Source organism: Ambystoma mexicanum, chromosome 4p (genome assembly GCF_040938575.1).
Source record: "Ambystoma mexicanum isolate Mex_15411 chromosome 4p, UKY_AmexF1_1, whole genome shotgun sequence".
Classification (NCBI taxonomy): domain Eukaryota; kingdom Metazoa; phylum Chordata; class Amphibia; order Caudata; family Ambystomatidae; genus Ambystoma; species Ambystoma mexicanum.
This window is the reverse complement of record NC_090927.1, coordinates 447,101,669-447,119,100: the sequence shown is the minus strand read 5'-3', so window position 1 is coordinate 447,119,100 and position 17,432 is coordinate 447,101,669. Positions and strand designations below refer to the sequence as shown.

General features: G+C 46.4%; 1 protein-coding gene across 3 annotated transcripts in view; it reads right to left on the bottom strand.

Annotated features, from left to right (window-relative positions):
* The window catches only part of ROCK2 (Rho associated coiled-coil containing protein kinase 2), a 1,440,935-nt gene that overhangs the window by 622,942 nt on the left and 800,561 nt on the right, over positions 1-17,432 (bottom strand). For all 3 annotated transcript variants that reach the window (XM_069605961.1, XM_069605962.1, XM_069605963.1), the window contains exon 7: positions 8,800-8,938. In XM_069605961.1, coding sequence (XP_069462062.1) covers positions 8,800-8,938 — 139 coding nt within the window. The remainder of the gene's footprint in view (positions 1-8,799; positions 8,939-17,432) is intronic.

The following is a 17,432-nucleotide window of genomic DNA, read 5'->3' as shown; positions in this document are numbered from 1 at the left end:
GAGTCGGTGCCGATGGTGGCCTGTGGGGTGGGCATCTGAAGGGGCTTGGCCGTCCGTAGATTGCAGTCCCTGGACCACCATGTTAGGTCCGGGTGGAGAAATGGAGGAACGTTGATCATCTCAGATTGAGAGCCCGGCTCCTGGTTCCATGAGGCCGCAAAGTGCAGCTGAATCCTCCTCATCTTCCATCTGGTGTGGGACGGCTAAAAGGACCGCCGCCAAGAGACCCAGGAGATGCTGATTCCACCATGCCGAGGTCACCTCTCTGCTGAGGAAGTGGGTGGCGGCCCTCTTGATGGCCAAGATCTTGTCCTCCAGCAGAAATACCCTCTACGAGCATTTGTCCCAGTTGAGGCCCAAGAATGTCAGAGTCTGCGTGGGCTGCAGCTGCGACTTCTTAAGATTGAGTGAGAAGCCCAGATTGTGCAGTGTGTTCATAAGGACATGGGAAGAGTGGCAAACCGCTTACGGGGATGTAGCCCTGATGCGCCAGTCGTCTAGGTATGGGTAGATGTGGAGGCTCTGAGGAGGGCAGCCACCATATTCATGAGCCTGTTAAGGACCCTGGGGACCGAGTTGAGGCCAAAGGGGAGGACCTTGTATTGGAAATGGTAGCCGATGATCCTGAGCCATAAGAAAGAACGATGGGGCTGCCAAATCGGGACGTGTAGGTACGCGTCCTACAGATCCAGGGAGCACAATCAGTCTGCCTTGCACAATGTCCCCGCCATAAAAGCTGGCATAACCAGCTTGAATTTTTGTAGCAGTAAGGAGAGGTTGAGGGTGGAAAGGTCCAGCACAACTCTCGGGCCCACCTGGTTCTTCTGAATAGTGAAAATCCTGGAGTAAAAGCCCAAGCCTTGTTGGGAGGCTGGGACTTCCTCCACTGTCTGGTTCTCTACAAGCGACTGGATCTTCACCAGAAGAGTTGCTGTCCCAACTTGAGGGAGTGGAGGAGAGGAGGGAGTCGAGGCTGGGATGGGTAGGCAGTACCCCGTGGATTTGGGTACCTGGATCTTCTTTCATTCCTTCTGAGTCTTCCTGGGCTGCTGCTTGCCTCCTGTGCCCTGGCTGGGCCTCTGCTTACTTTTCTACATGCTCTGGAGAGCAGATCTCTGCAGGTTAAGCCCTGAATTTAGCAGTGTGCATTTTGAGCGCCAATCAGGTTTTTTTGAGAAAATAAAAATAATAATAAAATCGCCTAAATTCATTTTTGGAATCTTCTGTGGGCGCTGGATCGCTGGAAATTGCTTTTTCTTCTATTCTACTGCACCCAGCTGTTGGTTTAAGGCACTGTGTCAACTGATTGCTATTGATTTCACTGCTTTCAGGCCCCTCCAAAATGGCCTCTCTGTTTTCCTGGATCAAATTGTTTGCCTTTCCTGCCCGACTCCCACTGCATTGGTTGCCTGGGCCTTCATTGCCCAATTGGAGAAACCGGGAGGCGGCAGCCGGCTCCATCTACAAGGAGCACCTCTAACGCTCCCGTCATCTTCCTGTCCGCTGAATGGCTACTAAATGAGACTCCTATTCCTGCCACAGTCATACCATCCCTGAGGATGTTACCTCTGGACTATTGGACTACCATGACTCTCTTACCACATTCAGCAAGGGTTAGTTCCCTCCCTCTTATGTACTCATCTGAAGCGGTTTCCATACTCACCTTTACCATCTCACTCTCATCTTAATTTCCTTAACCACTGGGCCCTTATTTATCTAGAAAGCCAAACTTGGGTGTGTTTTGCATTTAACTGGAAAGTTAAACCTGGTGTTTTTTCACATTTAACTTTGGCCATTGATTGTAACCTGCTAGCCCAGTGACAGCTCTATACTGCTGTACTTGCTTACTCCTCCCTCTCCTTTCTCTCCTCCCACTCATGGCGCTTTCTGTTTCTTCCATCTATTCTAACTCCTTCTCTATCAACTATCCTTCCCTTCTCACTAAGTCTGGAAAGAAGAAGCTTAAAAAGGATATCTTGTCCCCAAACCCTGGTCTCCCTATTGCTGATACCTATACCAGCGCCTCATCCAGACAGAACCTCACTGACATCCTCTTAGTTGTTCCTTCGTCGGATCTATGGACCCCCATATGATCTCTGTGCTCTGTCCTGTCTCCTCCTCCTCCTATTAACGGTGGCACTCGCTGGGAAGTCCTCCTGGCTTCATTTGACTCCTCCAGAGTCATCCTTTCCCTCACCTCATCAACTTCCTTTAATCTCCGGCTGTCCCCTCCTCTCATTCCTTGGCTACCTTCACCGCTCTTCCCTCCTCCTCTGCCCATCCTCAGGCTACCCTTAACTTTGCAGGGCGTACCTCTGATTTGTACCCCTCCCTGGAAGGTCGTTAAGGCCAGCAACCTTCTTCATCTTGCCACCCTCAACTCTCGCTCTGCTGTCAAACACTCCTCTGACATCTGCCGCTCCTTGAAGAACTGGACCTTGATGTCCTTGGTCTTACCGAGACATGGTTCATGGTCAGCTCTGTCACAAGCTTTGACACTCCCCTCCCTGATGGTTACAAGATCCTCTACGCACCCAGATACACCGGGCCGGGGGTGGGGGGTGTAGCCCTGATCTTTCCCGAGTGGATTCCTGCCAATATCATTCCCACTCAGACTTACTCCTCTTTCAAATGCCTTGTCTGCAGGCTCTCAATCTCTCCTAGCCACTCTATTACTGTTGCTACTCTCTACTGGCCCCCTGGGCAAATCACTTCTTTTCTTTCTGAGTGGGCTGACCTCTCCTCCTCCTTCCTGACCTCTAGCACTCAACTTCTCCTCCTTGGAGACCTCAACATCCACCTCGATTCCCCCTGTCCCTCATCTCTCCTCTTTCGCGACCTTTGTGATTCCCTCACCCTCTCTATCCTCCCCTCTGGGCCGACGCACTCTGCAGGACACACACTCTATGTCCTGATCTCCTCTGGCCTCCCCCTCTCTAGCCCTCTGACCACTCCTCTCTCCTGTAGCGACCACTGCCTTCTCTCCTCATCTCTCACTCTCTTCCCCCCAAGCCAAGCTCACCCGAACACTGCCACCTACCTTCTTGGACATCCGACTTATGAAGCGCGTGTCAGTTGAGGCTTTCGCTGCTACCTTCTCTCCCCCCTCTCCTCCTCTGGCTGACTCACACCCAGACACAACCCTGTCCCCTTCTCTACTCTTCCATTTCTGATACTCTTTATGCTCTTGCCCCTGTCATGAGGATCCGCTTGAAGTCCAAAGCCAAGTGTAATTCCTGGTATGACTCTGACCTAGCTACACTGAAACGTAAGTGTATTGGTATTGATATTTTATTTCCATCGTGCCCGTACACTAGGGTTTGAGCACAACAAGGCAAGGGAGGGGAACAGGGGAGAACAAAACTGCGATCTTACTAGGCCCAGTGACATTGAGAACGTGCAAGTGCTTGGGAGAGGGAGAGGGGAAAGTGCATGGAAGGGGGAGAAGTGGAAAGTGCGAAGCAGAGGAGAAACAGATAAATAACAATAAATAAATAATAAAGGCTACAGTGGTAGGGCAGCCATCAATTTACAAGTTCTTGTGTTTACATATAGACACTTCAAGCACTTTTTCCTGCTTTGTACACTGTTGGAGAATTATCATATGTGTTTTTGTCCATCAGTTACTGCACAGTTGTATTCATTGTATGTTTTTGAATATGTCAAATGTATGTCATGTCAAATCAAAATAAATTAAAACAAGCTTTAATAGTATCAGATGATCTATTAGCTCCTTTATATTTTTGGAATGATAATATAATGACAGGTTGCCACACGCTTGACGGTCAACTGTATGATTAATTCATCAAGTTACAGGAACAATAAAGACCCCCAACCTGTCCACTGAGGAACAGACAGCCAACTGACTCAAACTAAAGAACCAAATTCCACAGCTCCATGTGAACAGTCTACATTCCATCCCGGTGCTCCACAACCCCCCAACCAGATACATTACAACAGATAACTAAAATCTCTTTTCAGGATTTACTTACAAATTGTGCAATGTGTTGCATGCAATTTAACTGTTAAATTTGTATAGTTTCCATTCCCTGCTATGAACATTTTTGTGTGAAAGTGAATTTACCCCAGAAACTAGAGGTTAAGGGTCTCCCTCTTGTTATAACTTCCTAAATCAATCATGGCCGTGTCTATGTCATTCAGACTGGTTTCTTATATAAAAACGTTCCATGTCCAGAGGGCTTTCATCTATTTGTGTTGTAACACTACTAGACATACACAATGTTCATCTGTGACTAATTACCAAAGTTTTCCAGGACAGCAAAAATTGTGTGTGGTGTAATGGAGTGGGATTAACAGTATAATTGAGACTCACGCTCAGATTCAACATTTTACTGTACTAAAAAGTGGTGTTGGAGGAAGGCCTATCAGACAAGGGACAACTAAGAAAATCATGTCAGGGTGGAGGTTTAACAAAAAAGTTTGGGAAAATAGTTTGCTTTTAGGAGCAGTACATATCAGACCTCATGTTCCTTAGTTTCAAAAGCCCATAATTCTGTAGACTCAAATACATCCTAATATTCTAAATCCCCCAAATTCCTAATCTCCAATCAGTTTCTGGGGAATAGAGCACCAGCTCTCCTCTTTTTTTGCAGGTTTTCTTCTTTGATCAGATGTTACCTTCTGGCTGTAGGTTGCTCTGCTCTCTCAAAAGGTCATTGCAGTTCATGCCTAGCTGCAAGAATGTATTATCTTAAGTGGCTAGCAACACATCTAACTTTACAGCTCCCTGCTAGAATCTGGGCTGTAGTCCCCAGCAGGCTTCGAACAGATGTTTCCTTAGTATGTCTGGACATTGTGATGGTGAGGGGGGGGAGCAATAAAGGACCAAGAGGAAACATTTATCTGAGAAAGATTGATTTACTGTGTTATATGGTAAGAGAGAAATGTAAAACGCAGAATAAGTACCCAAATAACAGGAAGGACAAAGAACAGCAGGGAATATTCACAAGGAGCAAGGCCAGTCTTTGCAAAGATCATTGCCCTGGCAACAGTTTGACAAAGGTCCGTAGAACAGGAAATGATCTGCAAACAAAGGTACTCCTTCCGGAACAGGTTACTTTCTCTTGATTTGAGAGTCCAGAGTTCTCCAGTTCTTCTGGTTTTTTCTCCCTATACACAGTTGTGAACAAAAGAGCACAAAAACATTCTCGGTCCCACAGGTCACAGTTATATGTCCTTCCCAAATATCTGTGCCTGGGTCTGAGGCCCTCAAGGTCATCGGCTTAGCTTGGTTCTCCAGGGCCATTCATGACAGACTGCTTTGACAGAATTTCTTCCCAAGCTGCTGTGAGTTGATTTTCAGGCTGATGCAATTACAGCATTATGCTAAGCGCATCCATATATATATTTTTTTTTTAAAGATTTGCTAGCCACTGGCTTGCTACCTTCTCCAGAGTTCAGACCCTCTTGGATGTATTTGGTTTGGCAAAAGTTATTTTAGTGTCAATGATGGACTTCTCAGGTCCACCAGATTTAGTCCTTCTCTGGCTGCCAGATAGGCTCTTCTGGACTCTATATTCTGGGGTTCAGGTCTAACTAGCTCTACCGCAGGGCGAACCAGGATTTTACCCAGCTATTTTAGCTTCATTTCACCTTAGGCTCCATTGTCTCTGCTTAGCACCTCCTGTCTCTCCCTCTCCATTGGTCCATCTGACTAGATCAATTCTGGGATTTGTTAGGTCCCTCCGATTACCCCACTCTTCCTTCCTCCTCCTGATGCTCAGTCTTTTCCTTTATCTCACTCAGCTCCAGTCTCTTTTATCCTTCCAACATATAATCTCTCTCCTTGATGCTCTTTCCTCTACTCTATTCCTCCAACCTATTCAATCTAATATTTACCTCTGGCATCTTGTCTCTGGTGTTGGCTCTTCTATCGCACTCTCTCAAATTCCTTACTTCCTCCTAGTGGCTTTACCCGTTCGCTCCACTCGCTGCTCACTCCAACACATTCCATCCCCCACCAAACTCTCACACAACTGCTAGCACCCGAAACCATTGTGTAGCTGGGGCAACGGGTAATTACTCCGATCATGTGGTTCAAAGTGTGAGGTTCAGTGGGTGTGCTACACGAATGACTGTTTCCAATTCATCCTGCCCCTTGGCCTGGGGCAGCCTTATTAAGATTAATGGTGTCTGATCAGCTCACAGGCTGAACACAAAAACGGAGGACACCATATTCGAGTCATGTGGCCTGGACTTTGTTGGCAGCCTGACTCTGGAAAACAAATTACTGTGCAGACCCCAGTCTCCGATTTTTCCCTGGAACTCGGTCTGCTGATTTTGGATTTATGGCTGGATAGTTCCTGAGCATGTGCTAGATGTGTATGTTTCTGGGCTGGGTAGGCTATGCTCAAGAGCTGAAAGCACATGCTTCTATGAATCAGCGGTCTATGGCACCTCTTTTTTCAGGGGGTTGGGAGTTGTCTGCAGAAGCCATCAAGAGGCACCGAGGGATCCACCATACACCGCCGGATTGACTTGCACAACCCTCTTTCTTGGTTTTAACCATGTGGCTCTGTAACACAAATGTATTCTACTTTCAAGGCGTTTCACTTTAAACCAGTGAATAATTGATGCTTCAGTGTCTTGCCATAGAGACAGATGTTAGTTAGCTGTGTAGGAAAAATTGCAATTTTATTAGGTGTGCATTTTCCCATCCCTTATTTCCTCTCTTCCCACCCTGTGAGCCTCTGCTTGTCTTCTAAATAACACCATCGGAGGTTAATTGCCTACTCAGTTACATATCGAGTCTCTTGGGAAGCTCTTGTTTGAGCAGACTTATCCTTCTCCAGACTACACCATCATCGTAAAGAGGAGGAGTTCGGAAATGGGCTCAGATTAATGCACTACAATTGCTAATAATCACCCCCTGAGAGGTGCATAGACAAATGTTTCATATTCTTTCTTTATATAAATCCAGGGCTCAAGTTGAGAGTACACGCGGGGGGACGCAGTCCACCGACTTTTTTCAGAGTGTGGACTCGGTCCCCCCAGCTAAAATGAGAAACATTGATAGCCATTTTTAAATGTATGAATTATAGCCGACCTCGGGATCGAACTGTAGTCATCAGATCTATAAGGCAGACACTTCACCACTGCACTATATAATCTGATGAAAATTAAAACTAACAACCAACTAAAGGTGAAATGTCCCATTTCGGTACTGCAATTTCCAGGGGAAACATGTGTATTGGTTCTGGGACTATTAGAAGAAAATATCCTCTCTTGGTTGTGTGTGTGTGTTGATTTTATGAAAGGCAAATGCCATTCGTCCTGTGCAATTTTGGTGGTTATGTAAAGCCAGTTTAATGGAATGTGCATATTTCACCTTGATATGTGAATTACTGGCAACGTCACATCCCATTGCACTTGTTGACGAGTCCCCCCATTTTTATTTTTAGGACTTGACCCCGGTATAAATCAACTTTATTGTTCTTTGCTTTTGGCAATGTTAGTAAAGAGGTTACCTGCTGAAGCTATACCTCTATCTTTGTGTGATGTTCCTACAGCACTAGGTAAGAAAATCGATATATTAAAAACAATACATAAGTCAACAGAACAGATATCCAAACCCAGCGAAAACACAAAACCGGCAAAATCATTATCAGTAAGCACCAAAAATATAAAATCAAGGTATTCTCCTGTTTTCGAACAGAAAATAAGGAAATCCAGAATGAACAGGAATATTTTGTGGCAACTGACAACAGAGGAGCACAGCATTAGGGAAAGAGGAACGACAAAACGATTTGGGATTTATGTCACTGAGACAAATGTCTACTTCTAAAACCCCTAAAATAACCCTCCTTAAAAAACAAAAACAGAAAGGCCAAAGTAGTGTACTCCTGTGTTCTTCTTGCACATCAACTATTTCTGTACACTGGAAAAGTCAAGTGATCCAAAACTAAAGAAATCTCAGGAAAACAAGAATTGTTAAAACAAAAAAAACTAGTTAAAAACGGAAGGAATAAAGCTTGAATCCCTAGAAGTTGTGATTGTTTAATGGGCAGTTTCAAGGTACAATACTCCAAGTGACCATCACCTTCATTTAAAGAGGTGGTTAATGGACTACGATCACCCTACCCTCGCTGCAGGTTGTGGTAAATGTGTGGATGTACCACAAACAGCAAGACATTGGATTATGCAAGTCTGGTTGGGACAGAGACCCTGCATGCAAGAAGTGAATGAAATTCAACATCCAAAGCAACATGCCACAGGAGGGAGGCAGTGGAGGGGTTCATGAATGGCTGCACAGGGGGGGGAGGGTGCAGGTTAAATCTCGCATCAAAACCAATTAGAAATTGGGAAGAAAAAATAACATGTGACAAACTTGATGAGGGGAAAATAAAAGTGTGCACTTGTTTTCATTTGCATTGAACAAAGTTGCTTCAAGAGAGTAACACACATGTTCCTGTTTTTATCTGTTGGAGCCCTGGCGCCAGTAAGATGGTTCAACGAGTTAAGATAATGCTGCAGCGATCTGGAGCAAGCTATGGTTCTGGCACAGGTGGGCAAAGCTGACTTTGCACTAATATAATCATAACACCTATTCATCTAGTGCATAGAAATCGCAGGAATTGGGCTTTACCTTCTATATACAAATGTTCTGAAAACATTGTGAGGCGGCCCCCAGAACATCCATAACTATCAATACAGTAATGCTAATCTGGTGGAATGTGCCATTAGCCTTCACACCCCTGCCTTCACAGACCATCTTGCAGAGAACGTTTTGCTTGAATCTGTCAAAATAAATTCACAAGATATTCAAATGTAAGTACATACCGGTCCGTTAAAAAGGCACAGATGAGGTTCTTGGCATGTTTGGAAATGTCGACGTCGTCTGGAAAATTCAGTGAATTCTTGTGGTCCATGATCTTACTGTATGTTCCTACTAGCGAATCTGCATAAAACGGAGTATCCCCTGAAACGAAGCACACGGATCAACGTTAAAATTTGGACATAGAAGCAAGGAAAGATATCGCCCTCCCAGAAGTCTAGTAACCTGGAGGAGCACGGGGTGCAATCAGACACTCTGCACTCTACATTAATAAACTCCATGTACTCTTAAACAATCCTCTACTCATGTATTTAATCGGCAAAGGAAATATATTTTCACATCAGGAGAAATGTTCTAGATCCGATTTCCAACTTGTTTTCTTGCAGTGTAGAAACAGCGAGTGACACAGAGCACCCTTTGTCAGCCTGGCAAGGTTGGGGATTTAACGCCTCGCTAACTTGGCTTCAAGCTCGTGTTAGTAGAGACAGCAGGTATAGGTTGTGCAGCAGACGCACGCAAGTAACAGAGGACGTCTGTGCGTGCTGTCCTATTGCGCACCACCTTTCACTGATAATGATGGCAGTGTTTCAGACCCCCGCTTTCAGCAGGCGGGGGTTGCGAACGACTGGACGAGAGTATTCAAAGCAAAGAGAAAAATATAACTTACTGTGCATTCTGCTCAGAAAACAATTGCAGGGTTTTCACAGTAAACGGTTAATACTTCCCATGTACCATTTTCTTTTTCACATTAAAACAATGCTTTTCATAACGTTGTGAGAGTCCAAAGGCACTAGAGCCCTTTACAAAAACACTGTAAATCAATGTGCTATCCAATTATTACAAAGAAGCTGCATTTTATTATTTAAAGTAAATTGGCACCAACCGCCATTTCATTTCTTTACTGCACCCTTGCAAGGTAGAGTTAGATCTACAATAAGACTAGGTGCATCATTTTAGTTTTCTTCATCTTGGGCATTCAAGAGAAGTCTCTCCCAAAGAACAAATGACTTAACTCTCAGTAATGTTATTTCTGATAGATATTCCAGCCACAAATTCCTCATCTATGACAACTTATGCACAGTGCACCTGTTCTTTGGAAATTATTCCACCACCAGGGGGCAAAGCGCAGCTCCATGCCTGCTCCGTCCAACGCCTCTACACCCCAGACATGGTATTGGAGCCAGTATACAGTGTAGCGCCTTGCCCCCAGTTACACCCTTTTTCCCGAGCAGTCTGATGCTTTTGGACAGTGGAACTAATGGTGTACAGGCTATCTGCCAAGAAGGGTAGGTAGGGCAGGAGGCCGATGAGAAATCTGTGGGAGGAACAACCATCAGGAAGAGCATTACAGAGAGGCAAGTATTTTGTTCTAATGGATTTCTTCCCCCCCACCCCCACGTATTCCTCATCTATGATAGATTCCCAAAGTAGTACGTAGATGTGGAGAAGGGAGGAAAGCAAGGGTAGCACCTAGACCAGAATAATCTGGAGGACCACCCTACCAAAACTGGTCTCCTGGCGAAAAGGAAATCCAAGCAGTAATACATGGAAAACGTGTGCAGAGACACACGTTACAGCTGGGCAGATATCCAGGACAGGGACTCCTCTCTCCAGGGCAAAGATGACAGCCACTCTTCTGGTAGAATGAGCTCCGAGATCCTTAGGCACATCCTTTCCAGTTAGATCATATCATTCAGAAATGCAGATAATGATACACCTTGACACTGTCTGTTTAGTCACAGTCCTGACAGCATCTGCCCTGGCCTGCTCGCTCGAAAGACAGTACCTGAGGGCTTGCACCGGGTCCAGCTGATGGAATCATTCTGCTGCCTTGGAAGGATGAGGCAGAGGAAAAAAACCTTTGCATGAAAAGAGGGTCTCACTCTCAAGGTCACTTTCTCTTTGAAAAAAACAAATACAGAGATTTAACAAATAATGCCTGGAGCTCACTCGCCCATCTCACGGAAGGTATGGCAACCAGGAAAATCACGTAAAGGGCGAGCAACCAAATAGACCAGGAATGGAAACGCTCATAAGGAGTGTCAAAACCAAATTTATATCCCATGCAGGAACCACAAACTGGCGCGGAGCAAAATGGTTACAAAAACACTGCAAATCTGCATAACAATGGGTATTGTGAAGAACGAGCCCTGTTCCGACGACCTCTTGAAAAACCAAAATGGTGGCAAGCTATCCCTTCACAGTACTGAACTGCAGGCCTGACTAGACCAAGGACAGCAAACAAATCCGAAACAGGGGATAACTAACAGTATGAAAGGGTCCAAATCCCTCTCGCAGCACAAAGCCAAAAGGTTACACCACCTGCTGGCATAAATGGAGACTTTTTAGCGGGTCACCAAGCTGATAGGAGAACATCAAGGACGTCGTCCGACAAGTCCCACTCCTTGTATCTTAGCCTCTCAGTCAGCAAGCATGAGGGTTCAGGCTGCTGAGGTTCGGGTTGAAGACCCGCCCTACTGATTGAGAGAGCAAGTCGACTCTCCCCGGGATGTGCAAAGCAGGGCAGATGGACTTGTACAGCAACTCCAGGTACCACGTTCTCTGGGCCCTGTCCGGAGCGATCAGAATCAACATGGTCCCGAACAGACACAATCTCATGAGAACCAGCGTAATGACAGGGATCTGTGGGAACGCATAAAGGAGGTTGAATGTCCATTTGTCAGTGCGTCGCCCTTAGTTCCCTGATGTGGAAATTACCTTCAGCAGAACTGGCACTTCCTGTTCAGACTGGAAGCAAAGGGATCTACTTGAGCAGTTCCCCAAAAGGAAAAGATCTCCTCCAGAACTTCCTGGCACAGCTCCCACTTGTCGAAGGCCAAAGTCTCTCTGCTCAAGGCATCCAATGTGACATTCTCTCTTCCGGCAAGATGAGCAGCAGTCAGAGATGCCGTTCTCCAGAACCCAGGACCACAGTCGCATTGTTTCTCTGCTTAGCGGCAAGCACCCCACACCACCCTGCTTGTTGAGGTAGTAGTATATGGATACTGTGTTGTCCGTCAGGATCATCATAGTTTTGTTTCACAGGGAGGCGGAAAGCGAACAGGGCTATGCTATTGCTCTCAACTCAAGCAAATTAATATGCTCTTGACACTCTGTGGGAGACCACAGTCTGCTCACTGTCAGTTCTGACAGGTGAGCGCCCCAATCTATCAGAGATGCATGGGGGACCACCTTCATTTGTGGTCAGGGTTGACGAAACAAAGCACCTCTCAGCAAGTTGTTTCTCATGGCCCACTACACAAGATCCTGAGCCACACGGTTTGAAACCTGTAGGAGGTCTGACATGTGGTCCTGAAATTGCAAACACTGCCAACTGAGGAGCTACTGACAATCTCATGCACAGCCTCGCCTCCGAACCACTAGGGTGCAGGAGGCCATGAGGCCAAGTAGGCGCACACAGGCTGAGGCAGACTTGTTCCTGCGATTGGAGGACATTGACCATCTGAGGTATCTGAGTATGTTTGCCACTCTCTCCTTGTGCAGGAATGCCCTGTCCAGGTGAGTGTCCGAAACTGCTTTGATAAATCAGAGTGACTGGGAGGGTGAAACCTGAGACTTTTTGAAGTTCAGGGAAAAGCCCACGCTGTACAACAGATTGGATGTGCGGAGCAGGTGCTCTGACACTAGGTCGGGGAAGCAAGCTCGCACAGGCCAGTCCAGGTAGGGAAAGACATGAATGCTCTCCATCCTGAATGCTCTCCAGTGTTAGCAGCTTGGTGAAAACCCTGAGAGACAAAGCAAGACCGAATGGCAGGACTTTGAACTGGAAGTGATGCTGGCCCACCACGAACCTCAGGTACTTTGTTGGTTTTCAATGAATAGGCACATGGAAGTAGGCATCCTGAAGGTCGAGTGATACCAACCAGTCCTGCAGATCGAGAGCTTGCAGGATCTGGGCTAGAGTAACCATCTTGAATTGGTCCTTGCATAGGAACAAATTCTGTAGCCGCGGATCCTGCCAAGCACTGTCCTCCTTTGGCACCAGAAAATAAGTGAAATACCAACCCTTGTCTCGTTCCGAGTGTGGTACCAGTTCTATTGCACTCTTTGAGTGAAGCTGATGGACCTCCTACGAGAGGATTAAATGCAGAGGCAAGGTGTGAGGGCCATGGTCCGGGGACATTGTACAAAAGGGATACAGAAGCCTGTTGGATGACCTGCAAGGCCCAAGCATCAGACATGGTCTTGGACCATTCCGAGCTGAACAGGGAAAGAGCCCACCGCACCCCCTCCAGCCACCCCCCCGGCACAGGGGATTCTTGGTAGATTTCACAGAGCTTTTGCTGCTTGCGGAAAAGGGGTGGTGATGGCTGCAGTGACCCCTGCCCCTCGGGAAGCACCAGAGGCTGCCTGGCCTCTACCTCGCAGGACATAGGAGTCCGAGGGATGAAAACCCAGACCCCCCCTAGCAGAAGGCGTAACATCGTTAATTGCACAACGAGTGAGGCTGCCTGATGCAAAATATTTCTTCCCCCAGGTGTCCTGCCTCTTACTCTCCTTGCAAGCGAGAAGACAAGGAAAGGTGGATGACTTCAGGTTCGCAGCTGCAGCCTGTACCACTAAGCTCTGTTGAGAGGCAGGAGTGGACAAGAAAGCCAAATTTGAGGGGGCGGGAAGATGCTTCCTAGCCATCTCCCTGTAAACGGCAGATGCAGACCTCTCCCACACCTCTAGTACAAGGGCCTCTACTGCTGAATTGAAGGGTAGCAGCGTTTCCCCTCTTGGGGCCTTTATCCAGGATGTCAGTTCATTTGAATTCAATCTTGGGCCTGGATGGAGCAGATGCCCCAGGGTATCAGCCAGATTAGCCACCAGTCCCTGAAAAGATGCCTGAGGCCTAACGGGGACTGGAAGAATGTCCAGTTCATGTGAGGTGTCCAGACCATCGGCCTGTTGGCGATCCGAGGTCAACCCCTGAACACCTTCACTTTCCTCACAGAACTCTGAGAAGTCTTCTCTGGAGACCAAAGGTTCCCACCAAAAGGACACCTGACCCCTCCCCACCCCCCCAAATAATTGTTGGTGGCATACATCTTAGACATAAAGGGTTTTAAAGGAAGAGGGTCCCCAACACCTACAACACCAGAAACAGCACAGAGACCTCAACACCCGAAGTCAGAGCCTCACGCGCTGGGGGGACTTCATCATTCTTTGGGTCCAGGCCTGAGCCCATATTCATTCAGGACGGGAATTATCCCCAGCGGGTACCTTGCCAGTCCCAGAAGAGGTGGTGGGTCCTGTCGGTGTCAAGGCCATCAGTGGCATCGTAAGAACAGTAGGTGCAGAAGCACCCGGTGCCTTAGCGAAGATGTCAATCATCTTGAGGCGATACTGTTCCCATTTCTCCTGGGTGGAGGATTGGGTCGGAAAAGGGACCCAAGTTGCCTTCTCTAGAGATTCTCTGGAGCCAGTGGCTCTCCTTTTTAAAGAGAAAGAAAAATGCCAGTGCGAGGATCTGCTTGGAGAGCACGATCTCTTACAAGGTTGTTTCTTCTTTTGTTTTTTTACAATCTTTATTTTATTTTCAGTCACATGACAATGCAACGCAACGCAATAGACGAAACAGTAGATATCCAGCGACACACATTCCGAATCTGCAAGTTTGTTTCTTCTTATCATTTTCCTCATGCAGAGGCAACCTCTCCTCAGATCAGCTTTCCACACAACCTCACCCTTTCGTCTTGTGGACGTAGGTGAAGATCTTTTCTTTGATAGGGGGCTATCATTAATGTTTGAATCAAAGACAATAATGGAGCAAAACAAATTTTAAAAGCACTAGCAAGAAAAAACCTTTTTGCAGCACATCAACAGTTTTTCTATTTTTCAGTGTTATGTATTAGCTGTGTGCAGCGTAGAGAGCAACAAACTACTGCATGCAGCACCACCAGTAAACTACTTTTGAAAAACAAAAAAGACTACAAATACTCGCCATTGGTCGTCATTTAAGACTGCAAAAGTTTGGATTTCATATTTGCCTTACATTGAACAGTTGGTCCACCAGGAGCTTTTTCCTCTGAACACTCGACCTCCAAACAGATTTCCGCTGCACAATTAGATAATTGTGGAGCCTTACTTAAACTCATATGTTTCTTCCTCAGTGTTGTGCTACACTCCTGGTAGCTTGCTTTAGGGGAGAAAAGGCGACCCCTGTTGTGTTTTCAGTTAGTGTCTTAATTGATTTCTTTTTTTTTTCTGCCAGATTATACAGGACGGCCTGTCACACTACCCTCTTCCTTCTTCGTTGATACCAGGAGGTAGAGTCCGATATCCTAGTCACTTTGTCATCTAATCTAGTTGCACTCATTTGGGTCACGGTATGTTCCTAGGACTCAACTTTAAGCGAGGCAAGAATCAGTCTCACTTTATTACCAATGGTGTCCATGCCTCTAGCCAAGGGGTAGGAGGCCTTCAACAGCTCAGTTAGAGAGTCAGCTATCTTGTCAAAATTGGCACATACAGCTTCTAGCTTTGCAGCAGTGGCGTCACACTTGTGTGTCAATTGTGTGAAAAGAGTTTCTAGAATGGACAACATAACAGCCAACAAGCTGCTAGCCTCAAGATCTTGTGTGCAAAAGCTCTGTTCTTCTGCGGGGTCATGAGCCATCCCCGACACATCGGGCATGAGGCGTTCCGGTTAAGAATTGGTGAGTACCTGCGGTTCCAAGATACTTCTGCCAATGTCACTACCCCCTCAGGGAGCTCTTATCTTCATACAACAATTCCATGAGTGGGAGATCTAGAGTGTCCCTCATTGTGGAGGGCTTATTCCCCATGGGGACCGGGCTGGTAGGAAATTGCATCAATGGGGCACGTGATATAGGAGAGCTAAACATTACTTCTGTATGTTCCGTGTTCAGAGTGATCAATGCCTTTACCCAGACAGGCAACAGAAGTCATGAGTTTTTCCTCCAAGTCCTTGCAAATGTCAATTACCTCCTATTTACTCGCAGGGCCCTGTACAGGATAAAAGTCTGTGATTTTCATATCAACTTTGTTTGTTGTGCATTTGTCAGCAAGGTTCACGGTTCTTTGTGGGCAGCCTCGAGGAGATTGAGTGGAGCTCTGTAAAGTTTTTATGTGGGCTTCATTAGACAGGAGTCCCAGTGCCCTCACAGAGCTGATGCCCTTGCAGGGGCTGCACGAGCTGTCGGTAGAGGAGAGATGGGGAAGGTGGAATTGGTCTACCATGTTATCCGCCCCCTCTCCTTAAGCCAAAAAAAGTGACTTGAGACAAAAACGAAGAGGGGGAAACATGTTTACTTGTCTGACACCTGCCCTCTGCCGCACGTTTAGCTATGCCTGTAGTGGCAGCATAGGGGGCGCAGTGCTTTGGCATAAATTTAAAAGAAGAGCCAGGAAGGTGAGAAGCAATGAAGCGAACTGTGTGTACCCACTTTGGAGACCACGGCAAGGTGTTGAGGCAGCACAGATTAGCACTTACTGCCGTTGACGTGTGTGGGCAGCAGGTCGTATCCCAGCGCAGAAGAAAGTGTCCACCGTGCACCCAGCTTCCAGATACTAAGACATTGAGACACACTATGCTTAGCCCAATGATTGTGTAGGCGGGCCGCTGGTATGAACAATGTTGAATGACTTCCACGCCATCAAAGGATTAGAACTGTAGTGCACTGTTTCTCTCCAGAGAACCTCGACGTACTTGGTAAGACACTCAGCCACACTCCTGTCCTAGATATGATTGAGGTGAACCTTCACGGGAAGTGCTGAAGAGTAAACTAGTGTAGTGTTTTTGTTCATGCTGTATGGTGTGATGAATCAGCAATGGTTCCCCCAGAAAACCTGGCCTGGGACCCTTCTCATGTGGCCAGGAAAAGGCAGACGCTTTCTGATCCCGACCCTGGGGTTGGTGTTCTGTGAAGGATCACATGATGAGGGGTGCAGGTCAGGAGGAATGGGAAACCCCCTTATTCAACGTTCCCCGAAACCCCACTTCTAATGGCTTATTGTAAAACAAAAGCACTTTCAGAGCTCATCCCGCCAGAATTGCCCTTCTCATGCAGGGAGACACCATCCATCTGCTTAAATGAAGCCACCTACGTAGGAAACTACGTTGGGGAAATTGAATCCAGCCGCTCCGAAAAGCTATCTAACTTGAATCATGCCAACAGTCCTGCAACCAGAATCATTGATAATCCAGCCCGGAGCACTGTAAGCATCTTTAATTAAAATGAAGCCATCAGTACCCGAAAATACAGCCAGAAAAACAAGACTGCAATTAACATTATTTTGAACTTGAGGAACTTTTTGGCAATATCAAATGCTTGTACCTACACAACCTGATTTAGTTGCTGTTTGAAATTAGATGTTTTATTGTTTTTTCTTTTTTTTTTGTCGCACGAGTGTAGGTCACTACAGAGACAGCAAGTTCCTCTACTCAGTAAGTAAAACACGAAACAAATTTGGAATGCGCCTACACTTTTTTGCGCCAAGATAAGTTGTTTCCTTGTTATGTTATTTATATCATTGATAAATGAGACTTCCAATTCAGTAGTATATATAGAGTCTTTATTTTGGATTTTCAGTCCTTCTTGGATGACACCTGTTTCGGCATATGGGCATTGTCTCTCAAATCCGGGCCTTATGAGCGTTGAGATTCGAA